Source organism: Orcinus orca, chromosome 3 (assembly GCF_937001465.1).
Source record: "Orcinus orca chromosome 3, mOrcOrc1.1, whole genome shotgun sequence".
NCBI lineage: Eukaryota > Metazoa > Chordata > Mammalia > Artiodactyla > Delphinidae > Orcinus > Orcinus orca.
Genome location: NC_064561.1, coordinates 3,854,462 through 3,881,513, shown reverse-complemented (window position 1 = coordinate 3,881,513; position 27,052 = coordinate 3,854,462). Strand labels below are relative to the sequence as shown.

Here is a 27,052-nt window from a genome sequence, read left to right as displayed (position 1 = left end):
GGGCCTGACCCCAAGCCAGGCAGAGCTGTGCCGGCTCACCTGCTCCAAGACACAGTCCCGAAGAGGAACCCTCCAGCGACCTATGGCCTGTGATGGGGGCCCGAGGCACTGCTGCCTGGCAATCTGCCACCAGCCCCCCAGCCCCGCCCGGCCCCTCCTTTACACCTGGGGGGGCAGCTGCTAGGTGCCAACGTGTGAGCAGCTGAAGCTGCAAATTAGGAAAGTGAAACCAGCCGTGGAAAAGAAAAAGGAGCACCATAAAACATGGGAGTGGGGAACGTTCAAACGCTCACGGAGTCATGTTCCACGACTAACGGGCCCCAGGCAGTGTAAAGGGTACGGTTCTGAGACACACCCACCATGGTGCCCAGATACAGTTTTTTTGTTCAACGCCAGCCTGCAGGTGGGGCATCCCCACCGCAGGCACGTCCAGCATCTGGCTGCAAACAGCAGGCCATCCCCTTTCCCAACTGAGCAGAGAACACCTCTGTTACGGACTGTGTCTGTGTCCCCCCAGGTTCATGCTGAACCCTGCCCCGCAGTGGGCTGGTTGGGAGGTGACTGGGTCATGAGGGTGGGGCCCTGGCTAAGGATCAGTGACCTTAGAGGCCAGAGGGCTCACTGGCTCTCTCTTCCCCCTGAGGACATAGTGACAGAGGGTCACATACAAACCGGGAGGTGGGCCCTCGCCAGCACCAGGGCACACCAGCACCCTGATCTCCCAGCCTCCAGCACCGAGGAATAAAGCCCGTTGTTTCAAGCTGCCCACCTGTGGATTCTGTTTCAGCAGCTGGATGGACTTCAGTTTCTGGGAGAAGAGGGACTTCTCACAGCACTCCCAGAATGCACATTTTTAGAAAACGCCCTCCCTGCCCACAAGACACATGGATGGGATTCTGAAGGCGCGGGGCCTGGCCAGCACAGGCACCGAGCAGGACTGACCTTCGGAGCCCTCGGCCTCCCGGCCCTGTGGCAGCGGCTGGGATTCCTCCTCCTCCTCCTCGGGGTCGGCCTCTGGTGTGGCCTCCTCCTTCATGCTGCCACCAGCCTCCTCCAGGAGGGCCGTCCCAGCTGCCCCCTCGCCAGGAGACTTGGGGTCGTCCGGCTTGGGCTTCTTGGGCTGGCTCCGCTTCCGGTGAGACCTGGAGAGGGAGGCTCATCAGACGGGAGGCGAAACAACGGAAGGGAGAAGCCCTCGGCTGTGCGCCCTGTCCAGCAGACAGAGCCCCCCAGGAGGCCCAGGGAAGCGGGGGCCCTGGGTGGGGTTGGCTCCTGGGGGCAGGGGCGGTGGAGGGAGAGAGGCCTGGGGGAGGGGAGGGGATGGCAAGGTGGGTGTCAAGCGCGTGCCGATGGCAGCTGGAGATGGGATGGCGGGACGGACGGGCTCCAGGAGCCTCTGTGTGGTGGGGTGGGAGACACGGGGAGCGTGGGCTCAGATGGAAACAGAAGCTCGTGGAAAATGCCTGCGCGACAGACAAAAGGTGCACTTACGACAGCCCCGGCCTCCTGGTCTGCTCTTTCTTCCTCTCTAGACTTGGTTTCCTCTCCTCCTCAGTCTTTTTCCAGTGTCTGTTTTCTTTCAGACTAATTTGTCTAGAACGTAAATGTCAGGGGGTTTTTCTCTAGGACTTGTGTTAACTCCCTAGACGCTTCGCCGCAGGGCCTCGCGGGGCCCCGGGCTCTCCCTGCATCCTCTCCACCTGCAGGAGCTCCGAGCCCAGAGCCCGCGGTGGCCCCTTCTCTAAGCTGCGCCCCGGCCCCCCTCACCTCCTGCCCACGCCGGCCTCAGGGGCTGCGACAGTCCCCGGACGGGATGGAGGGCGGTCCTCAGGCCCCAAGTGAGAATCCCAGCTGAGGCTGAGCTGTGGCTTCTTAGTGAAAATGAGGGGGAATTGGGATTAAAAAGGAAGAAAGGAAAGCGACAAAGGGAGGGGGGCTGCAGGTTAGTGGCCAGGGCACCCCTGCCGGGTCCTGGTGGGACATCCTTGCCGGTTCCTGGAAACTTTCCAGGGAGGGGGCAGTGCAGCTTTGAGACCTCAGGAGGTGTGTGACTGGCCCGGGAGCTGATGCAGGGGCCAGGGCGGTGGAGAGGCTCAGCCTTGGGCAGGGGACACCAGGACAGCCACAGGCTCCGGGTCTCACAGCCGAGGGGTTGTTTTGGAGAGCTGTTGGCGCTGGCCGTGGCTTCCCTCCCCCAGGGAGCTCTCCATGTGGCCCCAGTGGGGTCAGACACCAAGACCTTATAGGAGACCCTACAGGGTCCCTGGCAGCCGCACCTCCAAGGACCAAGTGCTCACCAAGGGGAAGCAGGGCTGTCTGACTGGGGATGGGTGGGCAGGGAGGCCCCAAGGGCTCCAGATGCCAGGACCCGCATCTCCTCCCAGGGGCGTCTGCAGCAGGACGCTGGGGGCTCACGGCTTCCTTGCTGCCTCCCGGCCCGACGCTGCTGGCCCCTGGGGTGCCTCCTTCTAACTGTCCCCTGACGCTAACCGCTAACCACTGCCGGTCCCTTGCTGCTCAGCTGCCTAACTTGAGGGCCCCTGGCTCTGTGCCCTGAGCCCAGGCAATGCCCGGCACACGACAAGCCCTACTTGATGTCTGCAGCATGAACCACCCTGATGACCAAAGGTGGAAAGCAGGGAGCATTCCAGGGAGGGCGCGTCATGGGCAGAGGCATGGCATCACACACAGCATGGCGTGCAAGGGCGCACTGCGAGGGGGAGGGGTGCAGGAGGACAGGCGGGCAGGGACAGGGCGGGGGAGTCGGCAACAGATGGGGGCGGGAGGGGGCACGAAAGACTCAGGCCTCCCCTGGTACACTCTCCACACCGAGCGAGTTTGGGAAATGCCAGGTGCAGCCCCGACGCGGACACAGGCGGGAAGCTCCGGGCTTTTCCCCAGCTGTCATCGGGAGGCTTCTCTCGGGGTCTGGGAATGCTGCAGGGCCAGGTGCCCACAAGCGAACCCCCACGCTGGCCCCAGCACCCAGCAGAGGGGCACCCTCCTACCGTCAACTCACCTGGCCTCGGTTTCCGGCAGCTGCCCCACTCCTCACCCCCTCTCCGGCCCTCCCCCACCCCCACCAACCCGGAACTGGCCCGGAGGCCACTTCTGCCCCTGCCCGCCTCAGGGTCCCCAGAGAGCCCAGGCCTTCCTCGGCCCCCGACACACCAGTGGGCTCAGAGCTCTGCCCCCAGCACCATACCCCCAGCAACCACTGGGCCGCACCAACGCAGGGACCCCCCCAACCCCCCGAACGGGTGGAACTAGGTGCAGAGACGTAGGCGAAGGGACAGGCCCTACTGCAGAGGGGAAAGTGAGGTGAACGTCGGCATGCAAAGGAGGATCTGTTCTGTGAGAACATAAGCTGGGAAATATCACCGGGGGAATCTGGGGTTGACTTGCTGACAGCTGTGGGGAGCTGTGCGCACACCCTAATCGCAGTCTGGCCGTACAGCATCCTCTGGGCCCACTCCCCAGATGCGACGCCTTCCCCTCTTTTAGCCATTTCTTCTTGTATTGACTTGCATGTGTCTCCTCACGCTGCTGCTGTTTTTTGGTTCTGGCTTCTCTGCTGAGTTGCCAGCACAGACACTTAGGCTGTGGCCATCCTGCCCACCTCAACCCCTCCTGGCTTCTCTCCCATTTTGGTTGTGGTGAGATTCTATATTACATTTTTCTGATCCTGTAAATATAGTTCATCCGTGAGCAACAGAGCTGCTCGCACTGCATTCTTTGCTCACTCCTTCTGGAGTCAGTAACTGGCCCCCTCTCTTAGACGCTTAGCTTTCCTGGTTTTCTCCAAGATCTTGGTGTGGCCTCCTAGGCAGGGATCACATGCTCCTCAGTGACACCCTGAGGCCCTCCTCTTATCTTGAGACTGCCTTGGACACTCCTGAGTTGGATCTGGTTTCCTTGATCCCATGTCTTCCTTGGTTGATGCCCTTGTTTAGCTGGAGCACATCCTCCAGCAGCTTTCTCAGAAAGGAGGGGGAACCTGGGACTTTGCTTGTCTCAAAAGATCTTTATTCCCTTCCCATACGAAGTTGGTAATTTGGCTGGGTATTCCTGGGCTGAAATGATTGCTCTCCTGACCTTTAAGACCCTTGTCCTTTGTCTATTAGCTTGTAGCATCATGATCGCCAAGTCCAGTGCTGCTTGGGCCCCGTTGACCTGTTTGTTTGTTCCAGAGGCTTTGCAATCTTCTGTTTAACCTGAGTTGTGAAAAGTCTGCATTCTAGATTTCCTCAAGCTGGCTCCCAACCCACCTCGGACATTTCTTTGCTCTTTTAAAGTTTTTTTTTTTAGTTTCGTTGGGTCTTCATTGCTGTGCATGGGCTCCCTCTAGCTGCAGCGAGTGGGGGCCACTCTTCACCACGGTGCGCGGGCCTCTCACCGCAGCGGCCCCCCCTCGTTGTGGAGCACAGGCTCCAGGCGTGTGGATCTCAGCAGTTGTGGCTTGCAGGCTCCAGGGCACAGGCTCAGTAGTTGTGGCGCACAACAAGGCACAGCCTCAACAGTTGTGGCTCAGCTGTTCCGTGGCACGTGGGATCCTCCCGAACCAGGGAACGAACCCGTGCCCCCTGCATTGGCAGGCAGACCCCCAACCACTGCGCCACCAGGGAAGTCCTTTGCTCCCTTTTAAAGGTCCAAGAGCCATCTCTTTCCTAAAAGCCTTTTTGTTTATACAGCAGGTTCTTCCATAAATGCCAAGTCACCTGCCCTCTCGCAGAAGTTAGTTTTCTTCTGCTCACTGCATGGCCTCTCCTGTGGGGTCCCGCTTTTTTTTGTTTGAGACTCTTTCACACTGAGTTTCTTCAGGGGTTTAGGGACCCCTGGCTATGACGTACAAGGGACTAAGATGTTCGCTGGTAGCTGTGTGTGAGCAGGGCTCCTAGAAGGGGAGCGGGCAGGTGGGAGCCCTGTCACTTCACGGGGGACCCCCAATATCACATGTGTGGCTTTGTTCCGTTGGGCCACTCTGACCCGGCCCTGCGGTTGGGGATATGTGAGGCTGGCACGTCTGATCTCCCCAGCAGTAGGGCCAGCGCCTTCTGCTGGGGGATGGGGTGGAGGAGGAGGCCCTGAGCTCAGCGATGCCTCCAGCACACCGCGGTCCCCGCCCCAGCAGGCGCCCGTGCCTGAGTCCCAGGCCTTGTGGCCTGAACCAGCCCACTCCCCGTCTGCAGGTCCACGGACTCGAGTTTTCTCTGCGCTGCAAAGTCAGGTGTCACTTGCCCCTCTTTTCCTTCCTTCAGAGTCTGCCGATGCTGCTCGTACCCTCTCCTCTTCCCTGTCCCTCCTTTACAGTCGTTTTCATGGTGTTTCAGAGGAGGGTGGACATAAACGTGCACTTTACTTGCCAGGCTTAACGGGATGTCACTTGGCGAAGATGATAAGAATTAGGTATTGGTGCTGAGTCCAAATCCCTACACTGATATTTCCAAGATGGGAGCAGGTGTCCTTGGACCTCAGGTGGCAGGAGAGGCAGAGTGAGGGGGCTCACTGAGGGGCCCTGGGCACACAGCCCCTTGGGCATCCCAAGGTGGGGCCGTTGCCCAGAACTTCTGACTCCCCGGGGAGGGATCTGGGGCTTCCTGGCCAGGAGTCGCAGCCCCTTCCTCCAGTGTTCCCTGACCCACGGCGAGTAGGTGTGGCCTTCAGTGGGTTTTCTGGTGAAGTCACAGGGACAACAAGCTCCTGGGGCCGCAGGGGCTGGCAGGCCCCATAGTCATGGCCCCTTCTGAGCGGACAGGAGCTGCACCGGAGGAAAGGGCTCAGGAGCGTGGCAGGGTCAGGGTGGCTGGAAGGAGTGGGTCGGAGGTGCAGTCGTGTACAGCCTGGCCAGGGCATCAGGTACAGGGGGAGAGGCGAGACCAAACTGGCTCCTGGTGGGTCTGGGGGCAGCAGAGGGGGCAGGGATGTGCTCCCTGGCTCCTTGTTTCCATGGTGACCGAGGATGGGAGGTGGAGAGGTGGTGGGCGGGAGCTGCTGGGCTGGGCGAGCAGGGCTAGCGGGCTCTAGCCTCCTGCGTGGGCAGCTGGAGGTCCCGCCAGGGGGAGCAGCAGAAGCTGGGGAGGGACGGGGCCCCGTGGGTCCGGAGAGGAGCACACTTCCCCTCCCCCACTTCCCTCCAAGCCCGGCTGCTCAGATGCTCTGCACAGAGTGCGTGTGAGTGTCCAGCAGAGCGCACACCTGCTGGAACATGTGGGCAACGCGGAGCATTCCTTGAAGCTCTCCTTGAAAATAATCAGGAGCCGAGAAGAAAACGCAGCCTGCATATGGAGGAAGGCTGCTCAGGCAGGCAGGCAGGAGCGGGGGAGGGGAGCAAGGCGAAGACGCCAGCTGGGCAGGGGTCCCACCTGGCGGCGATGGCGAGGGGGCCACGCAGCACAGACAAGAAGGTCACAGGTGGCGGGGCCAGTTCACCTGACAAGATCTAGGCGTGGAAGGAAAATCCACGGGAGGGCATCCTTTTCTCCCAAAGGAGCCAACACCTGCCTCTGCTCTCAGGTGACATCTGGGGCGGGGTGCAGGGGGCCATCAGGAAGGCTGGGCCCTCGAGGGGCGGGGGCCTGGCTGAGCCTGTCTGATTGAGGACCAAGGAACGGATGCAGCATCCCAGAGGAGAAGGCAAGGCTGCACAGGGATGGGGGCGCGGGAGGGTGCCCACAGCAGGCGGACGAGGAGCCCACCCCAATGCCAAGCCCTTGGGGAGGTACACTGGGAGATGTCTGGGGACATCTGTGGTGGTCTCACTGGAGGGCTGCTCCTGGCATCAAGTGGGCGGGGGTGGGGAAGCTGCTCAACCCCCCACAGTGCCTGGGACAGCCGCCCACAGAAGATGTCAGCAGTGCCGAGGGGAGACCCTGGTCTAGGGACAGAGCCAGATTTGCCCCCATCCCCTATCCGGCAGGAGTCAAGGATGCTAGGGTGGTGCTGCCCCTCCCCCCAAACCAACTCTCCGACAAGGGAGGCTCGGGGGAGCCGGCAGCCCTGGAGACAAGGCACAGCTGGGCGAGGACAGGTTGGCCAAGTGGCCAGGAGAGAAAGTCACCAGGGACTCCTGAGGGCCACTGCCACTGGGGGTGGGGCGGGGGCAGCGGCTTCCAGCTTGGCATTGGGCCTCCAAATGTGAGTCCCCAGTCAGCCTCTTAGGAGGAAGCCCCCCCAACCAGTGACTTTTTAAAAAGGTGGGGGAGTCAGCCTTCTTTTACATACTAAAGGCTTTAAAGAAAATTGCATCCTTGGGAACACGACTGAATTTGTTATTCAGTCCCAGGTCTGCACACAGGGAGGGGAGGTGGGAGAGAGGGACGTTCCAGAAAGGAGGTGTGCTGTGCAACATGATGAGGGGACAGGGAGGGGGTAAGGGGCTCTTTGTGTACAGAAGGTTCCGGCCAAGGCCCGGCGGCCGGGTCCCCGTCCTCTGGGCAGGCTCGTCTGACAGCCTCTAATCCCATTCCATCCTGGAATGATGCCCCAGTCCTTGGCTGTCACTCTGTTGACCAATTAGTCTGAGCCATCACCAGTCAACCATTATGCAAATGCAGGATCACTCTGCTCCCTCCCTCGGGAAAGACCGGGAAAGAGCGGGAGCTGCAGCAGATCAGCCTCACCGAGAAGGTGCTTTTCGTGAGGAACACACAGGAGGGCAGAAAGTCAAAAGGAGAGACAACAAAAGAAATCGGAAAAGAGAGACACCTTCAAGCGGGCTGCCAGGAGCAGATGGGAAAGCACCCTGGAGCTGAGAGAACATTCTCAGAGAGGGGCCTCGGGTGGGGAAAACACACGGATGAAGGTGCGCAGAGAGGAGAACAGGCCCAGCGGGGAGAAGGTTCTGGGCTGGGAGTGACCGCTTGGCCAGGATGATTTCTCCCAGTTTCTGCAGAGCGCTGGGGTGCCACCAAGGATGCACTGCCCAAGGAACACACTGGCCAAGGCCCCACCCCTCAGGGACCAGGTCCTGGGGGAGGCGCCGTCCTTGACCAATGGGGACAAGACCCGCCAGCAGTGACCAAGGACTACAGATGGAAACCTCGCCCGAGGCCCAGATCCGACTGCAGCCTGTTTGTGCCGCCCACAAGCTAAGCATGATGTTTACGTTTTTAAATGGTTCAAAAGTTAAAAGAGGGCTTCCCTGGTGGCGCAGTGGTTGAGAGTCCGCCTGCCGATGCAGGGGACACGGGTTCGTGCCCTGGTCCGGGAAGATCCCACATGCCGCGGAGCGGCTGGGCCCGTGAGCCACGGCCACTGAGCCTGCGCGTCCGGAGCCTGTGCTCTGGAGAGGAGCCGGGAGAGGCCACAACAGTGAGAGGCCCGTGTACCGCAAAAAAAAAAAAAAAAAAAAAAAAAAAAAAATTGAAAGAATAATAACACTTTGTGGCATGTGAAAATGATATGAAATTCCCACTCCAGTGTCCATAGATAAAGTTTTATTGAGACTCGCCATGCTCATTGTTTATGGAATGTCTTACTGTCCAGGGCAACCGCCGTGGAGCCAAGTGGTCAAGGGAGAGCCTCCTGAGCCCTTGAAGCCCTAACACCAACACGAGGATGCTGTGGGCCGCCCCGCCCACTCCAGCCATACCCCAGGCCCAGCGAGGACCTGCCGACCGTTCCTTGGGCACCAAGAAGGAATCTGTTTGAAACCTGTCCACAGACAGCTCAGGCCCTGAGAGCCTGGACGTTTCCCAGAGAAAGAGCATGATGGAGTCGGACGCTTCCGAGGCCGCACGGCACTGCCCCTCACTCCCCAGCTCCGCCACCCACATCCCTGTGGCCTCGGCGCAGATGCCAAGAGGAGGCAGCCACTCTGCCCTCTCCTTCCCCGCCGGACACCAGGCAGCGGCCGGGCAGGGACCACGCTGGGTGGAAGGTGGGCCGGGAGGGGGGCCTCTGAGATGGAAAGGGGTGGCAGAGGGCGTCCGGGGGACAGGTCTCTGTAGTCACCTCCGCGTCCGCGGATTCAAGCAACACGTTATCCGAGGCACCAGAACAAGCATCTACAGATGCAAAGGGGCAGGGGCGCGGCTCTCATGGAGGGAGCTCGGTGCCTGTGCCCCACGGCTCCTGCCATAGCTCAGAGTCAAGAAGGGCCACGCGGCCCCGACGCAGAAACGGGGCTCTCGCACCGGGGATGGCGCGATAGTGAGCCGGAAGCCTGAGAGGGACAGTGTGTGGGGTCCTGAGAGGGCAAAAAGGGCCCACCTCCCAGGAGCTGGTAGACAAGGAGTGGGTGGGAGCCTGAGTCCCCTGACAACACAGGCAGCGACGGCGGTGAGTCCCCAACAGCCCGCGGAGGAAGTTAGACCTGAGAAACACTCTGCCTCTGAAAGAGGGAGAAGTGGAGGAGGGAGGGGAGGGGGGAGAGAGGAGAGGAGAGAGGTGGGCGACAGCCTGCAGCCCCACCAGCGGGGAGCCGTGGGCTGGGCTCGCTGGGTGGCTCACCTGCGCAGGAGCTTGGCCTTGAGCGAGGCCCGGGAGGCGCTCCAGGTGCTCAGCTCGGGGCTGCTCAGGGCCGTGGGCCGTGTGTGGTCCAGCACCGTGAGGTCCTTGCCCTGCTTCCACAGCTCGTAGCGCTCCGGCTGCAGGATGCGCACAAAGACGTCCATGGAGATCTTGACCATGTCCTTCCGGCATGTGCACTGCATGTGGGCAGGAGAGAGACCACTGAGCCCGCGGGCCAGTCACCCCACACCACGCAGGGCGCCTCGAGCCTACCCCATCCTCCCTAGAAATTCTCTCACGAGACAGGAAAGGGGGTCTTCTCACCCCGATGCGGGGGAAGGTGAGGCTGCTGCATCCCCGCAGTGGGAGCCTCTGGCCTTCCCCACGGAGTCGCAGCCCCCCACCTGACCGTGGTCCACCACGGTGCCCCCAGCCGCTCAGGAGCCGAGGCCACGTGCTCTGAGCTTCGGCCGCCTCCAGTCAGTTCAAACCAAAATCTGCCTCCTGTCAGACATGCATACCCCCGACCAGGTAAAATGCACATGGAATGTCTTACAACAGCGGTAATTCCAAAGGTTAGTTAGGAAGAGAGAAAAAGCTGTCAGCCCCCAAAGAGCAAACAAGGAAACAAATGTGATCTGCAGAAGGTGCTCCCCCACCCCCGTGTGCCTGCCTTGGGCTTCGGGAGAGGAGGCTGGGGACCCAGGAGACTCAGCACCTGGCCCCAGGGCGCCCGGAACTCGCCTCAAGCCAATGCTGGCCTGGCTAGTAGAGTCCCTTGTGCCTGGGAGCTTCAAGCGTGGGACAAACAAGCATAACGAGGACGGGCTGAAATGGGTCCTTCCTCGCCCTCCTCTGCTGTCTAGACCCTGAAGACGTCTCCACATGCAAACCCCGCGTTCCGGGAGCCTGTCCCTCTATGCCACAGGGTCACTGTGGCCCCCAGGACTGGGTCCCGTGCAGGAGGCACTGCAGCCATCCCAGAGGAGTTGGGAGCCAGAGAAGCCAGGCAAGGATTGCAGAAGCCAGGCTCGGGACGGCGAGCCCTCGGTCAAGGGGAGGAAATCAGACAGCCCTGGTGTCCTAGTTACCTGCGGGCTAAGGCCAAGAGCGAGAGGAAGGAGAGACTGAGGGGACCACTGGTCTAGGGCAGGGCTGGCGAGCTGCCCACAAAGAACCAAGCAGTATAGATGCTTCCAGGTGTGCGGGTCACTGATCTCTGTTAACAATCTCTCAGCTCTGTCGTCACTTGGGAGCAGCAAGACCGACTCGTAAACAAATGGGTGTAGACGAGTGCAGATAAAACTTTATTTACAAAAAAGGCAGAGGGCCGGATGCGGCACAGGCCGAGGTTTGCCGGCTCTTGGTCTAGACTCTAGAGGACAAAGCATCACCTGGCGGTGGGCAGCCACCTTCTGAGAGATGAGCTTCCCCAGGGATGGCTCCACGAGGGACCTCGGGGTGGACCTGACCCTGGGGGCCGAGCTCGCCTCCCTCTGAAGGGGCACTGTCCTTGCCTCCTTAGGGGGACGAACCTGTCCTGAGCATCGCGACAGGAGGCCGAGGGGCAGTCGCCCCTCAGGGACACCCGCACTGCAGCCCTTGCAGCTCTGACTCTAAACACCCCCGTGTCAGATAAACAGGCTTATCCCTTTTTAAGCCGTTCCCCAAACCACAGCTTAAAAAGCGTCTCCGGATCTTTTTTTTCCAGGCTGCGCGTGTGTGTGTGTGTGCGCGTGTGTGCGCGTGTGTGTGTGTGCACGCGCGTGTATGTATTTAGAATTGCGTATGTGTTCATTTTTCATCCCATGCAATTTCAAAGGACATTATGAACGTGTCTCCGTTTTAAATGCACATCTTGCCTCTGTTTACAACCACCCGTCACTGCCACTTTCTCAAAGGAAATGAAGGAAGCGGAAGGAAAAGACTTAATCGAATGCAGCGATTATGTATCTTGCCCCGAAGAGCCCCTCCCGACTTCCCTCAATTGGCTCAGAAACAGCGAGATATTTATGACCCGGAGCCTGAGGCTGCTGGGGGCGGGTCCGTGTCTCCTGCAGCCCCAGTGCCCCCATCCTGCCTGCTCCCAGGCCGCATCCGGGAGCTCCGCCTGGGGACAGCAGTAGCCTGACCACACCAAGTGGGAGGGAATATTTATGACCCAGCGACTCCCCGCAAACTCAATTCAGTTAATGAGAAACCTCGCAGCAGAGAAAGGCTGGCGGTGTAATTTGGCTGTGGAGTGGCGAGAGCACAGATGGCGCCCGGGTTCCAGATTCCTGGCTGGCCACCACAGCAGCTTAAGGGATTTGTATCAAGCGGCCTTGCAATTGCTTTTCCTTAAGTAATTAAAAAAAGCACCTGTGTGCGCCGTGGAGGGGATGGAGGGGACCCGGAGCACATTGCCTGTGTCCTGGAGCCCGGCCTGTACCCGGGCTGGGAGCAGGGCTGGGAACACTCACCCTCACGTCTCTGTGGGGTTCTGGCTGCGGTGGGGTTTGTCGCTGGTGGGGACCAAGGTGTGGGGCGCATGGGCACCAGGGAGGAAACGGTGGGAAGAAGCCAAGGCCCCTTGGGTCGTGGGGGACAGGAGGGACAGCCCCCGGTGCAGGACACAGCAACAGTCACCTTCGTGGGCTAAGCCGCTGAGCACCACAGACCCATTGCCTTGTTTCAGCTCACAGTTTGGCAAAAGAATTTGCTAAGACCAGCGAAAAGATCCGGCTACTTAAAAGCAACTTCCAGGGGCTGAGCGCGCCAGACCCCCGCCACGGACCCTGTACCACTGTCTTCTGATTTGTGGCCCCTGCCCAGCAGAACTGCCCCCGCCGCTGTTTCACTTCAGGCCTGCGAGTAAGCACAGGGGCTCTGAGCTGCAGGGCCGTCCTGGAAATGTGGCTCAGGGAGGGCGGGAGGCTGGAGGCTTGGGGCACAACCCTCGGGGCAGCGCCCAGGGAGGGACTGCATCCTCCCCTCCAGCCCGGCGGGCTCCCAGATCTTCCTGAGGACCTGCTGGAGTCACTGCGGCTGAGTGTCTGCTGCTTGCTCTCCAGCTCCTGAGCTCAGCAGCCCCACCAGCCGGAGACCAGCCGGAGTGTGCTCTCCCTGGGACCTGGCCTGGCCATTAGTTCTGATGGGGAAACCGGGCTCGAAGGGAAGGGAGGAGGCCTGAGGGCCCCCTGCAGCCTGAGCGCACCCCGGGGCCCTCTGTACCTTCAAGACTCAGCCAGCAGAATCGCGTGGGGCAGGGCTCCCGCTCCACGAGCAACTAGGTAATGAGGACGCTGAGCATCCTGTTCAGATCAGCCAAGGCGGGGTGGCTGGTGATCCCATTAGTGCCGAGGGGCCATCTGGGGACAGAAGGAGTAAAGGAAGAGGAGGGGGACTGTGGCGGGGCGGGGGGGACATGCGCTGCGCATGGCCTGGGACCCAGCACCAGCCTCTGTGGATGCGAGACAGGCTGTGCTCTCTGTGGGACCCCACCCTGGGCCTGCCTGCCTGGCTGGGGGTCGAGCTCCAGCCCCCATTGGCTCAGCCCCACCCCCAGATTCTGGGCCTGGAACGGTGGTCTCCCCAGGTGATGCGAGCAGAGGGAGGTGGCGCCCCGACGCTCAGAGCAGAACTGGCTCTCTGATGCAGCTGCTCATCAAGGGGGACCTGACAGCCCCAAAAAGTGCACCTCAAAGAGCCCCTGACAGGCCCCCCGTGGAGCTGCTGGCGCCAAGTTAATTAACACGGGAGGAACGACCTGTTCAAAGTGACAGTGGAGAGGAGACACGAGCTCCGCCCCCGCACCCCCCACAAGAGGAGGGGGGACAGGATGCCCCCCAGAAGCAGACACCAGCTGCCTGCCGAGCAAAAGGCTGGCAAGCAGGGCAAGGGCGCAGCCCTGACAAGCCACGGGCGAGCCAGCGAGGCCCTTTGCTCCCCGGGGATCTCACCCAAGGATGTGAGAAATCCAGACAAAGACCGTCTCTGCTTCATCACAGAGAGAAAAACGTGCGCATGCACACACGCATGCACAGGCCTCAAGAAAACTCTAACCACAGGGCAACCTCTGTGGACCCCCTGGGTAGGTGACAGAGCCACCCGACGGCCCTGTGCGGGGCTGGTAATCCTTGGTCCTAAGCACCGATTCAACTACAGAAACGGTCTTACAATGGATCTGTTGTCAGAAGAAATACAAAACTCACAGTCAAGAATACATTAAAGCCCCAACTGCGACCAAAGACCTTTAGGGAAAGTCAAGGTTATTCATCAAAACCAACCACGGTTCTTTCAATGGAGGGAGGGGGGGTGTCAAAAAATTTTGTAGTATTTGTTTTTCTAAATCTCTTTACTGAGCAAGTATATCATTTAAGTTGGTTGGAAGTGGGCAGATTATGAAATCTGGCCCACCACCTGTTTTTGTAAATAAAGTTTTATTGGCACACAGCCCGGCACACGGCCCTGCCCATGGCCACACTGGTGCTGCTACAGCAGAGCTGAGCAATTACACAGCAACTGGATGGCCCCCAAATCCACAAATATCCACTATCTTGTCCTTTACAGAGTTTGCCAAACCTTGAGTAAGTCACAAAATCATTTTCACAAGGTATCTTGAAGCCCTGACCCCACCAGTGTATCTGTATCTGCAGAGGAGGAATTAGGAGGTGATGAAGGTTAAATGAGATCATAAGGGTGGAGCCCTAATCCTGTAGGACTAGTGTCCTTTTCAGAAGAGTAACAGAGACAGATCTGACCCCTGCCCCCGCTGCCCCCATGTGCGGACACAGCAGGAAGCTGGCGGTCCACATACCAGGACTAGAGTCCTCACGGGAAGCTGACCCCACTGGCAGCCTGATCTCAGGCTCCCAGCCTCCAGAAGTGCGAGGAATAAATGCCTGTTGTTTAAGCCGCCCAGTCCCTGGTACCATATTTCTGCAGTCTGAGCCGACAGAAGACAGGCGTCTGCCTGGAAACTTACTGCAGTCCCGCTTTTTACCGAGCATAGCAAGCTGCACATCCCCACCACCTGCTGCCAGAATCTGACTCTCACCAGGTGCCAGGAGGCACCTAGAACCTGGCACATGGAGGCCTGGCCTCGGGCTCCACCTCCTCAAGGCTGCACCTGCTTTCACACCTGCAGCCCGAGCCGACCACTCTCGGGGGAACGTGCCCCCCACCAGAGCCCCTGGGGACCTGAGCAGTGGGCCTGGGCCAGCTATGCACACCCCCAGCCGGGCTGGGCCCGGACCCCACTTCAAAGGGGACCCGGGGGCCCAACAAAGGGACCAGCCCCATGCTGTCTGGGGTCGCCAAGTCTCCTTCCTACAGAGGTACCAGCTCCTAACCCCAAGCCATGGATCTCACACGTTGTGCCGGGGACGGCCATAGGTTTTCTGGTTGGTTTTGGCCGCGCCGCAGCATGCGAGATCTTAGTTCCCTGACCAGGGATCGAACCCATGCCCCCTGCAGTGGAAGCGTGGAGTCTTAACCACTGGACTGCCAGGGAAGTCCCGGTTTTCCGTTTTAATGAACTCAGGTGCTCATAAATGGAGGAACGCGGTAATGAAGTTCCCTGAAATGACACCTAAGGAATGAAGGGGTCAGATCCTTGGTCACCTTGCCAGGGCCTATGGCAGGAGACACAAAAGGGCCAGCCTTGGGGGTGACTTTCTCTTCTATTTTTCATGGTGGTAGGTGTGCAGGTGGGCCCTTTTTCTTACTGAACCCATCCCAATACGCTACACCTACCAGCAGTCACATTCTGTACACAGCTCAGAGACACGTCTAAGATGTGGCCCAAGTTCCAGGCAGGATGGATATAAGACTTCCTAGAGCTTCCGAACAGCCTGGCCCGCAGTGGAAGCATACTTTAAGGGCTTCAATTTCCCAAGGTTTGGTTGTTTAAAAAGAAAGGCCCTGATCCTAGATTGGATCCAGCAATTGAAACCATAAAATCCCAGAGCAAAATCGTTTCTCACTTTTAGCTCACAGAGTCTGTCTTCCACATCTGAACCATTACATGCTCCGAACTAATCAGGTTCAAGGGCTGTGGCCTCACGGCCCAGCGCCAGGCCCAGCCCTGCAGCAGCTGACAGTGAGATGGGGAGAAATAAACACACACGAGGGGGCAGGAACACGGGAGCAGAGAAGGGCCACACCCACCCGAGGTCCGCCAGAGCCTTCCTCTTGGCTGCCAGGAACAAGCACCTACTGCGTGCTCTTCTGGTCCTGCTCATGTCAGATGGCAAAGCGGGAGAGAGGAGGCCCAGCAACCAGCCTGAAGACTATTAAACATGGTTCACTGAGATCATCCCCGACAGCTTTGTGGTTGGTGAGGCCGCAGCGCCGACTCCCTGCCCTCGGGGCTCCTGCCTGCCCTGCTGTGTGCGTGTGAGGCCAGCCGGCTGGGTCGGAGGCCTCAGGATCGCAGACCCGACGTGGGAAGGCCGGGCCAGGTGCGGGCCTGTCTTCCAGCCCACGGCTCGCTGCGGCTGGGCCCAGAGTTGCAGACCCCTGAATGTTCGCTGCCCGAGGCACCTCCACGAGGGGCCTCCTCGCACAGTGGAAATGTCCTACGTCTATGTTGTCCCCGAGATCACCACCGGCCCACGTGGCTATGAACTAGTACTTGCTGGTGTGACCGAGGTACAGAACACGTAATTACTTCACTTTAACTAACTTGTGGTTAAAGGGCTGTGCGGGCCGGTGGCTTCGTGCTGGGCAGCGCGGCCGGGCAGCCCCACATCCCTTCTGCTGCCAGCCCCGCAGGCACTGCACCTAAAACCCAGACCCAAACTGTCTCTCCCGTCCACCCCACTTTCTGCTCCTCGGTGTGGACTAACGCTCCTCCCCCACTGCTCCCCAGGGGACAGGGCTCAACAGGGTCCCCCAATGCATGTCCGCCAGGGACCTCAGAATGAGACCTTATTTGGAAAGAGGGTCTTTGCAGACAAGTTGGCCAAGGTGAGGTCACGCTGGAGCAGGGTGGGTTCTAAATCCAGTGACCGAGGCCCTTGTAAGAAGAGCGGAAGTGGGATCCCGACAGGGGGACAGGGTCACATGAAGAGGGGCAGAGACTGGAGGGATGCGTCTACAAACCAGGGACACCAAGGATTACCGGCCACGCCAGAGGCTGGAAGGGGCGGGAAGGACCATCCCCTGGAGCCTTCAGCCACACCACACCTCCATCTCAGACTTCTGGCCTCCAGGGCAGGGCAGGGACGCCTTCCTGTTGCTTTCAGCACCCCTCCTCTGCTGATGGCATTTTGTGACCCGAATACACCAAGGTCTAGAACCGCCCCACCCCCCAAGAAGCCCCTGCTGGTTGACGCTGCCTGCCTGCCCGCTGTGCCCTTCGCGGTCTCCCTGGGTCGGAGCGCTCCTGGGCATCCTGTCCCTCATCTGTGTCCTCTGCACCTCGCCGACATGTTCCCGTCTCCCAGCAACTTGCCGATGACCGGTGCTGAGCAGATGCTGATGTGGGAGCGACACACATGCTTCCGAGGGAACAATCCCAGGGCCAGGGGGTGCTTCAGTCCACAAAGTGTTAAGCACCCAGAGACGGGGCAGAAACCACCCTCCCAGGAGCCTGCATCTGTCAGGACCAGAGCCGGCCCCCTGTTTCTGATGTAATTACCCACACGGCAGCGGGGGACGCGATAACAAACCAGTTCATTAGGAAATCCACTGGAAGCCCTCGGAAGCGCTTCATAAACAAAACCATTAGGCACAGGGCTCCCGGGGGCTCCCCCATCCTGGCTGGCGGGGCTGCTTCCCAGGGCTGGGCAAGGTCACAGGCCTTTGATCTGCAGGATGCTGCCCACCACCCCTCCAAGGTCACTCTCTTTCTTCCTCCACACAAAGGAAGCCTCTTCCCTGTGGCACTGTGGCTGCAGCCCGGCAGCCTAGACGGTTCTCCCGCCTGCTGTGAAGGGCCCTCCCACCTCCCCCTCTGCGCCAATGATGCTGAACCCAGGCCCTAGGTGCCAGGCACTTCCCAAGGGCGCTCTGCCCGAGGGCCCCACCAGCCCCTCAGCTCTCTCCCTTCACCCACAGCCCCTCCTGCTGACCAGGACCCATGGAGTCCCTCTCTGTTCTCCAGGCTCCGAGGGGAGCCAGCCTGCCTGACCTCTGTAACAACCTCGTCATCCGAAGCCGCAAGATGTTTACCACGGCCAAGAAACGAACTCCATTCACAGGCAGGACGGCAGAAAAGCCCAGATTGAGACTGTGGACTCAACACATGTGGTGTGAGGGAAGTAGAACGAAAAGGAAAAAGCAGGTCACTGCCCTCTGGAGCGGACCTGCAGGTGGCATCCCCGGGCGACACGCGCTGGAGACTGTGGCAGCGTGAAGGTGACCCTCGAGGAACCTCACCAGCCCAGGGCTCTTACCCAGGGGGAAGCCGTCCCAGGGGACACTGGGCGATGTCTAGGAACACCCGTGGCTATCATGCTGGGGGGGGGGCTCCTGGCATTGAGTGGGTGGGGCAGGGAGGCTGCTCCACACTCCGCAGCGCCCAGGACGGCCCCCAGAGATGGTTCAGCCCCAGGGTCCACAGTGCCGAGGGCGAGAAACTCTGATCTGTGGATTTGAATCACAAGCTCCCCGTTCCACCAGGAAAAGTAGCAAAGCCATGTGACAAGGGGCAGCGGGCCCATCAGTGTGAGCGAGCCCGGCGGCAGCCAGCACCCTTCTCCCAGAGCTGTGTGGCCACGTGTCTGCCAGTGGGGACCCCCCAGCGCTGGGAACCCACCAGGGAGGCGGCCGGCGGAAGCTGTACCGTGATGAGTGGGCAGCACCCCCTCCAGAGAGACTGAGGTGCGAGCACTCGTGTGCATTTCCAGGGCCCACCCTCTGGGCGGGAAGCCTGAACATAGTTGCCTGCAACCCAGGCAGACAACCCCAGGCGCGGAGACAGGAGGGGAAGTAGGAAGGAAGAGACAGGGGCTTTGGGCCGAGGGGGCTGGGATGCCCGCCCATTGCCCACCTGGGGAGAGCCGAGGTCGGCCACATGCTGAGCCACCGGCTCTCCCAGAACTACAGCGGGCGCCAGCGCTCTGCGGATGCACTCAGAACCCCGTGAAGCCAGGGGAGCAGGGAAGACGCGACGGGCTGGTGTGTTCAATTGCGGGGGAGGGGGAGGCCTGCAACTACGCTTGAGATTCTTTGCAAGCGTTTCCCAAAGAGACAAACAGGAGGCTCATCAGCTGCAAAGCTGTACTGGAGCGGCTTGGGCCACGGGCAACTCCCACCAGCCCTCCCAGCCACGGCAGCGGGGAGCAGGGTGGCCTCTGAACCCCAGCCCGGGGGAAGTCCCTCCCCGAAGGGGCCCACCAAGCACTCAAGTCCTGCCCACGTCCGAGCTGGCGGGAGCCCCTCTCTGCTCCCAAGGCTGCTCCCCTAGACCCGTCCTCTAGGGTGTTTTCACTCGGGGGACACTGCCCCTAAGGGGGTGAAAACTCCTTCTTGGGGGCAGAAAAGCTTCACTGTCTTTGAACAGACATGTGGTGTACCCACGATGTTAGAATCTCACAGAGGGGCAATGAGAAAGAAAGTGTTAAAGTGTTCTGTGGGTGGGTGGGTGGGTGGGGGGTGACAGTGAAAAAGAAGGCGGAAGAACGGCCCGCAACCCGCCCTCTAGACCAGGCTCTCATCCAGGACCTGCCCCAGGGGGCACCAGGCCACGACTGGGGAAGCGAAGGGGCTCCTGGCATTGGGAGGGGGTGGGCCCGGGGATGCCAATGCCCAGGCCGCACGAGGCTGCTGTGCTGTGGGGAGCCCTTGCCTGAGACCCATCCTTCCAGATCCGGTGGCGCCTGTTCTAGATGGTCAGAGTTTAAGCCAACACAAAACCAAGCCGGAAGGCAGAGCCGTGGCACCGTGCTCTCCACTCCGACCCTCACCGCTATGCTACTGTACGCATCTGGGCTTGAAGCCACTGCCAGGGCTGCCAGGGACAGAGTGACAGGAAGCTCTGGGGGAGGCTCCAGGGGAAGCACATTTTATACGGCAATTGACTGCGAACCCCGCGCACCGGCCACCACCAGCGCCATAAATCAGGGAGCCAGCAAGGCGCAGCAGTGCGCAGGCCGGCACCGCGGAGGCGGGTGGGCCCGAGGAGCGTCCGGGCTGCAGCTCTGTTCCTGCCCTCCTCCGCCCGGCCCCCACTGTCACCCCACCTTCTGTCACCTCCCCTCGGGCTCCAAGTTAATCGCCCAGAGCAGGCAGCAGCGTTACTGAACAGAAGGCACGCGGTCTGGAGCAGCGGAAACAGTTTGGTTCACATTTCACAGCAGTGAAGTTCAAGGTGGCCCAGGCTGAGGGGTGGGGGGCGATTTTCAGGAGAGGCCCCCCACCCTGGAAGCGCAAGTGGGGGGACGTGGGGGCCGCCCCTGGAAGCGCTGCATCTGGGGACGGGCCTCCCCACCTTCCACGATCAGCAGAAGCCATGGGGGCGCAGACTTTCCCGGAGGCTGAGGGCTGGCAGGCGGCGGCCCAGACAGCTGGAGGAAAACCAGCTAAGTGCGCCGGGCTCCTGGCCATTCAAGCCGGCTTCTAAATCTCTCTCTCGCTCTGTTTAATCCGAAGTCATCTCCTGTACCTTGTGGGGTGGCCGGGATGCCAGTGTGCCCCCGGTGGAGGAAAGAGGCCCTTGTCAGGCTTCACCCGGCGCCACCCACCGGGGGAGCCGGGAGGGACTCGTGAGCTAATCCAACGTGGCGTGCAGTCTTATAGGACTAATTTGAGCTCAGACCTAAAAAGGCTGACGTGTGCACACTTTATTTTCTCCAGTGAAGCCGGAGCATCCCTCTGATCTCTCTGGTTGGTAATCCCACTACAGAGCCTGCCTGGCCGAGCATGTGCCTGGGGAAACGGAGCACAGGCCTCTGGAGGTGGCCCCTGCAGCCACAGCCGAGCCCCGGACGCCCGCCTTGGGGAGGCCGCCAGCCTGCGAGACACGCGCGGACAGAGAGAGCATCTCCCAGAACCCCCAGCTAATTCACTTAACCTCCCTCTGGTCCTTGCAAGGTCACGAGGCCCAGAGTCAGAGCTTGATGCAGGCAAGAGCCATCAGTAAAGCTGGAGAGAGACAGAGCGGGGTGGGGGGAGCCCAGGGAGCGGGGGTAGAGGGAAGGGACCGCTCACAACAAAAGCAGCAGCATGTGACAAGAGGCAGGCGTGAGGATGCACATGGCCTGTCGGGGACTTGCCCACTGCCGGCTCTGATCTCAGGCCCTGTAGAGTCCTTGTTTTTAAGGTGCCCCAAATTCCACCCCACAGACCTAATATTGACCAACATTTTGGGCAAATCCCCCACCACACACACACACAATGGGATTATACATTCATGATCGAAAACCTAGTTTTTCCACCCAAAATGCCATGCCCATCTTTGCACACCAATAAATAGTGAAACCATTTTTGTGGCTGCGTAATATTACATGGTTCACCCAGACCCCCAGCCATGGGTATAAATTTTCCACTGTGAAAATCAACGATGCAATGACTGTCCCCGTATGAGGAAGGCCTGAGGACCGGCAGAGAGAGACGCACGTGTCCCACTGACGGCAGACACCCTCTGGGAGCTGCCCCCACGGGTCCCCCCAGTGGCCCATAAAGGGGCCTCCCGGTTCCAAAACCCCTTTCCCAATGCTGTCTCCTGCTTCACAGGCTCCCTAGTGTTTGTGGACCAAGGAAGGGAGGGTCTGCTTGGTGAGCACGGCATCCCCCATGGACCCCGTGGACCCACCCACACCCTGAGCGCTGATAACCTGGTAATCCAGGCGGTAGGATTTCTTTAACAGCTTAACTGAGCTATAATTCGCATGCCCTACAATCCACCTCCACTCACAGAGCTGTGCATCCATTGCCACGATCAATTTTCGAACCTTTTCATCACCCCAAAAAGAAACCCTGTACCACTTAGCAGTCCTCCCCAGCGCCTGGCAACCACTAACCCACTGTCTCTGTGGATCTGCCTGTTGTGGACAATTCCCGTCCATGGAATCACTATGTGGCCTTTTGTGTCGGCTTCTCTCACTGAGCATCATGTGTTTGAGGTCCATCCACGGGGCAGCACCGTTCCGGACCAAGGGGGTGGGAATGGAAGGCCAAGTCGTGTGTGTTCTTCTTCCCACATCTCCCAAACTGGAGGATGAAGCCAGCAGGAAGTCCCTGCCCCCTCCTAGAGTCTGTAAAAGCCTCCATCTGCCATCCTGTCCCTATAGCTACCGCCTCCTCCTCTGGGCCCCAGAGCAGCCCTGCAGCCTCGCCCCTCCCCCTCCCCCCACGGACTCGGGCGGTCTCTGCCTGCCCCGGCCCCACGGGCTTGGGTTCTAATTCCTTCCACCGACCCCCACTCCACATGGAGGCCCAGCCCCGGCTCCACTACCAGCTCTGCCATGTGTCCAGAAGCCCAGGAAGCAAGGGGTTCATCCACGTGCCACGGGGCTAGGGCCATGTGGTCCAGAACCCTCGGCGGGAGTCCAGGAGGAAGAAACGGGCAGCCCTGTCATCAGGGTGCGCTTTCGCAGGAGCTGTTGGGCGCTGGTTTGGGTGTGAGTGTGGATGTCACCCAGCCCTGAGGACACTCAGGGTCCACTTGGGACACGGCGCCCCTCCTACCCATGGGGGCAGGGGCTCAGCTCCCTCATACCCCGAACGACCCCAGGATCGGGGGCCTCTCTGCCCATGGGCTTGGTAGAGAACTTCAGATTCCTCAGGGGCAGTCACTTCTCCAACAACTAGTTCCTGAAAGAGGACCGGTTCCTACAGAGCAGATACATCGACGCCCTGCAGAGTCCCGGTTCCCACAACCCTGCTGTCGGCCCAGCCCCCCAACCCCTGCCCCAGAGAAGAGAGGCACGTAGAGATAACGTACCCACAGCCCCAGAGGTCCATCCCTCGCTCCCTGTTAAGTGCGGGCTTGTGGCCCTGGCAACAGCTAGCATCTGTCGTGCTTAAGGGACTCCAAAACCCAAGGCTGTGGACCACGGCCACGAAAACTGCCTTTCAGTAGGAAAAGGTGGCGGGCAGATGCAAGGGCTCGCACACATGCCCGGGGGAGAGGAACTAAACTGAGCTGACGAAGCCTCACTACCAGAGTCCAAAAAGCACAGCCATACTAACCAACCACCCTCTGCGCCGAAGAGAGAAAGGTCAGCCAGGGCCCTCAGCTAGGGCTGATCCTGTCCCCAGGAGACACACGGCAATGCCTGGGGATGTCTGTGGCTGTCACACTGGGGGCTCGTGGCATCGAGGGGGCAGGGCCGGGGAGGCTGCTCCACACCCCACAGCGCCCGGGACGGCCCCCCAGAGGGTGACCTGGCCCCAAGTTTCACAGCGCCACAGCGGGTGGGAGTGAGGGTGGGCCAGAGTCCGAGGGACCAGGGCCATTTGCACCCAGAGCTCTGCTGGATCCTTATCCATTTCACCCCCTTTGTAGGCGGGGATGGTCGCTGGCCACAAGGAAGGCAGGGCCATTCCCCCTGGCGCCGGGGCGGGGACACGGCGGGCGCCCCCCACTGCAGGGCGCGTCAGGCAGGGAGCAGGTGGCCGCGAGGCTTTCCTCCCATGCACAGAGGGCTGATGAGGGTTAGCATCAGCGATGGGGAAGGAAGACCATCCTGGAGAAGAAACTCTACCTCAACTTGACAGTGCACACAGAGTGCAGACTGCAAGTGGGAAGAGCGTGCTGTGCTCAGCGGAGAGGGTGGGAGAGGGCAGCCCTCTGCAGCCTCTGTCAGGTAGACGGGGACCAGAGGTGCTCCTTCCAAGGGGCTCTGGCAAGAGGCCACAAGCCTATTTTCTCCAGAGTTTTAGAGCCGGGAGGATGCTGGGCACCCCTGTGGCCTGCAGGGCAGACCTGAGCCCGAGGACTGGGCACCCTGCCCGCAGTGGGGAAGTCGGGTGGGCTCTGCAGGGGGCCGGCAGTGGCACATCGGCATTTGGCCTGGCCTGCCGGGCACCAAAGCCACCAGCGCCCTCACTGGACCCTCCGGAACCTCCAGAGACAGTGGCTGGGAGCCAACCTGCTGGAGGGAACAGCCCCTCTGATGCCGGAGACTCTGTGGGCTGCAAAGAAAAGAGCAAAGGAGGTGACCTTCAGCCCTGACGGGCTGGAGCCAGAGCGCCTGCACCCTCGATTCTCTAGACCAGGGACTGCAAACTTCCTAGTAAGGACCAAACGGCAAATATTTTCCACTTTGCAGGCCAGACGGTCCTGTTACGACTACTCAATTCCACCGCTGCAGGCAAGCAGCCCTGCAGGGCACGTGAATGAATGGGCGCATCTGTGCCAATAAAACTACTTATCAACGTGAAATGTGAGTTTCATCTAGTTTTCAATTGTCACACACTCTTCCTTTGATTTTTTTCTCCCCCAGCTCTTTAAAAATCTAAATATCATTCTTTTTGCAGACCATACAAAAATAGTCGACCTGCCAGGTTTGGCCTATGGGCCCCCGTTTGCCGACCCTGCTCTAGAAGAAAGCACAGGAATACTTGAAATTCACACAGGCTGGCAAGCGTGAGAGCTTAGCCTTTAATGCGTCAGCAGAGGGAGAATGACAGAAACGGACGGTGCGGGGAGTGAGGGGCTCGCTGGGTGCCTGAACAGGTAATGAACCAACAAGTACAGAAGTCTAGAATCTGGGAAGTGGACGTTCTCTCCCTTGGGTGCATTCTGAGGAATGTGCTGGAAGGGGATGCAGACGGGACGGGGCACTCAGGCTGCAGGGAGAGGCCCCTGCTCAGCGGTCCCCCCGTGCCCCACCCCACCCCCCTCCCTTAAGTCCACAGGCCCAGCACCCCAGGAACCGAACAGTCCCCTGCCGCCAATGCCCTCAGCTTGTCCCCTGCGAGGCCAGGCGCCCGGCGGCCTCTCCAGCCCAGACTTGTTACGGGGGCAGCGGAACTTGGAGGTCTGAACCTGCTGTCCCGTTCCACCACCTAAAGGCCTGGAGGCTGACATCAGGTGGCAACGGACGGGTGCCCCGTGGCCAATGGCCACTCCTGGCAGAAGCCGCCGGGCACCCCAGAACCCAGGCCAGCTCAGAGCAACGCTTGTCACTTGTTCAGTAATTTCACGCTCCGCCGCCTGGCGATATGAGGGTGGAGCCCCATCTAAGGCTGCGCTTCCCAAGTGCCACTTGTTTGTGAACACATGGCTGAACCCAAAATTGCTTTTAATATCCGGGCAATCCCCGCTGGCCCCGCAGCAGGGTCGGCTCCAGCAGCGCCTCCGGGACCAGCCCCGGGGCCAGGCTGATAACTCAATCGCACAGAACTCCCTGCAAACATACCCCTGTGGATCTAAAGGGACAATCCTGACACCCCCGTCTCTCCTCTTGCAGCGAAGCCAGAGGCTCTGCCAAAGACAATCCCCCCACAGTTTCCTGAATTAAGTATAAAAAGCCCAGCACTTTAAATCCCGGGGTGCCTCTCCAGTCTTCCTGGCTACAAAACCCATTTCCTTTTCTCAACTGCACTGACACAGCGAAGTTAAGAGAAACAGATCATTAGAAAGACTGAGACGAGCCAGCCCGTCTAGACCGCGCTGCCCAGTGGAGACGTGACGCAAAGCCACCTGTGAAGCTTAATTTTTCACCCCATTCAAACGTGGAAAAAAGCAGGCGACATTTGCTTTAAGGATGGATCTTGTTTAACCTCACCTGTTCAAAAGCATCAGTCTGTAACCCCCCTGAACACCCCTGGTGCGGGGTTTCCTGCTCATTGCCACGTGCCCTGCCGTGGACTCGGGGTGTTGCACACCACCGGCTCCCCTCCACTCCATCGGGCCACGTCTCCAGGCTGTGACGCCCGATCGTCACGGCCTAGACCCTCTTTTGCAAGGGTCCAAGGTCTGGGAAACACTGAAGGAATCAGGATCCGGGCTCCAAGTCCTCCGGGTCCACACTGCTCCCACTTACGGGCCTGGGAGAAACCCACCATCTGTCCCAACCCTGGGTCCTAACTCATAACGGCTGAGAAATTCCGCGGAGGAACCCCAAGGCTCTGGCTTGGGAGGCTGGTAGGAAGCTCAGCAGGAGAGGCCTCTCCTGTCCCATGACCCAAGTACCACAGTGGATGCTTGTGAAGAGCCGGGCCCCCTTTTGCAGTGGAGAGAAGGTTAAAGGGACTGAAACCTGAGAGCCGGGGCCGCTTGGTCTGAGCCCAGCTCAGACCTGGGCAGAGCTCGCCGGCTTCCTCCACGGCACGCGTGGTACCAGTCTTGGGTAGAAGGCCCCTGGTCCCGGCAGCCAAGGAAGGGCTGGGCCTGCTGTCTGCCCGACAGCCCTCCCAGCAGCTTCTCCCTCCCAGGGCCCTGCCCAGTGCTCAGCCACTCCCTGGACTCGCCACTACGGGGCCTCGTGCCCCCAAACCTGCCCGTCAAAACCACAGACAGGTGAGTGCAGGAGAAAAGGAATTTGAGAACGAGCGCTTGGCTCAGATGTCAAATCTGTTGGCCAATAATCGGCCCTCTGGGACCAGAACGGCAAATTACTGAGGAAAATCAAAGGCGTCTTCCGGCCTTTCAGTGACCTCTCAATGTGGATAGCGAGGCAGCAGGAAGCCCTCAGGCTCGAGCGCAGGGTCTGCTCTGCCAGGGTTCTGCGCCCTCTCTCTCTCCCCCTGTCTTTCTTGCACCCTGCAGCAGAAAAGCCCAGATAGGGAAGCTGGAGGGGGGCAAAGGCGCTGGGGCCCAAGCAGACCCCATGCCCGGCCAGGTGGCCTCCAAGGGGTCAACTAACAAGGAACAAATCTTCCCTGATCCCCAGACGAGGGGGAACACACCTGGGGTCTGCCAGGAGGAGGGGAGACCCGACCCCAGGCCTGCCCAGACTCCCTTCCCCTGCCTCCAGGTGAGAAACATTCTGGGGACAAGTTTGCTGAGGATCCAGAAACAGACCCTTATGGAGAATCCCAGCCTCCGGTCGAATATAAACGGCTGCCATCCAGGCCCTGGGCTGGGTGAGCAGGTGGGGGCCGGCCCCCTTTAGACCCTTCCCCAGGGTCTGCGGGCACTCACCTGGGTGGCCACCTTGCCGTAATCAATCCACCGCAGGGTGGCAAAGTTGGTAGATTCCGCGCAGTTGAATCCGTGGTTGAATCCGGCGTGGTAGCCGTAGGGGAACGTGATCATGAACTCCCCAGCCTCCTGCGTGATCTGAGGGGCAAGAGGCCAACAGGTGAGGGGCGAGGCCCGACACAGGGCATCACGGGCTGATGGCAAAGCCACAAGAAGCCACCGAGGAGCACAGCAGGGGGACGTGGGCTCGAGGATGTCCCAACAAGTGCCAGGGAGCCTGATTTTAGGAGCCAAAGGAGTCGGCCAAGTGACAGGCTGTGGCCTGGTGCTCGCAAGGCTTGGGAAGTAGGTGAGGCGAGTGGCCAGGGCGGCAACTGGCTCCCAGCCCCGCCACTCACTGAGACCCCACTGGGCCCCGAGGGGACAGTCTGCACTCTCTAGACGGGTGAGCAGCAATGCTAGGATTCTAGGTACTTCTCATTTGGCGGGGGGCGGGGGGGGTCTCCTGCTTTGGGGGTAGGTGGCCTGGCAAGCGTCCATCCACTGTGAGATGTTCCCACACGGCGCCGGGGCTGGCGAGGA

General features: G+C 60.2%; 1 protein-coding gene across 5 annotated transcripts in view; it reads right to left on the bottom strand.

Annotated features, from left to right (window-relative positions):
- KDM4B (lysine demethylase 4B) overlaps positions 1-27,052 on the bottom strand; it is a 131,184-nt gene that overhangs the window by 23,371 nt on the left and 80,761 nt on the right. For 2 of the 5 annotated variants that reach the window (XM_033400861.2, XM_033400862.2), the window contains 4 exons: positions 26,471-26,608; positions 9,451-9,647; positions 1,492-1,593; positions 943-1,142 (listed from right to left, as the gene is read on the bottom strand). In XM_033400861.2, coding sequence (XP_033256752.2) covers positions 943-1,142; positions 1,492-1,593; positions 9,451-9,647; positions 26,471-26,608 — 637 coding nt within the window. Of the gene's footprint in view, positions 1-942; positions 1,143-1,491; positions 1,594-9,450; positions 9,648-12,666; positions 12,801-26,470; positions 26,609-27,052 lie in introns of those variants that run through there. The other 3 variants (XM_033400869.2, XR_004475458.2, XM_049707561.1) reach the window with 3 other exon arrangements.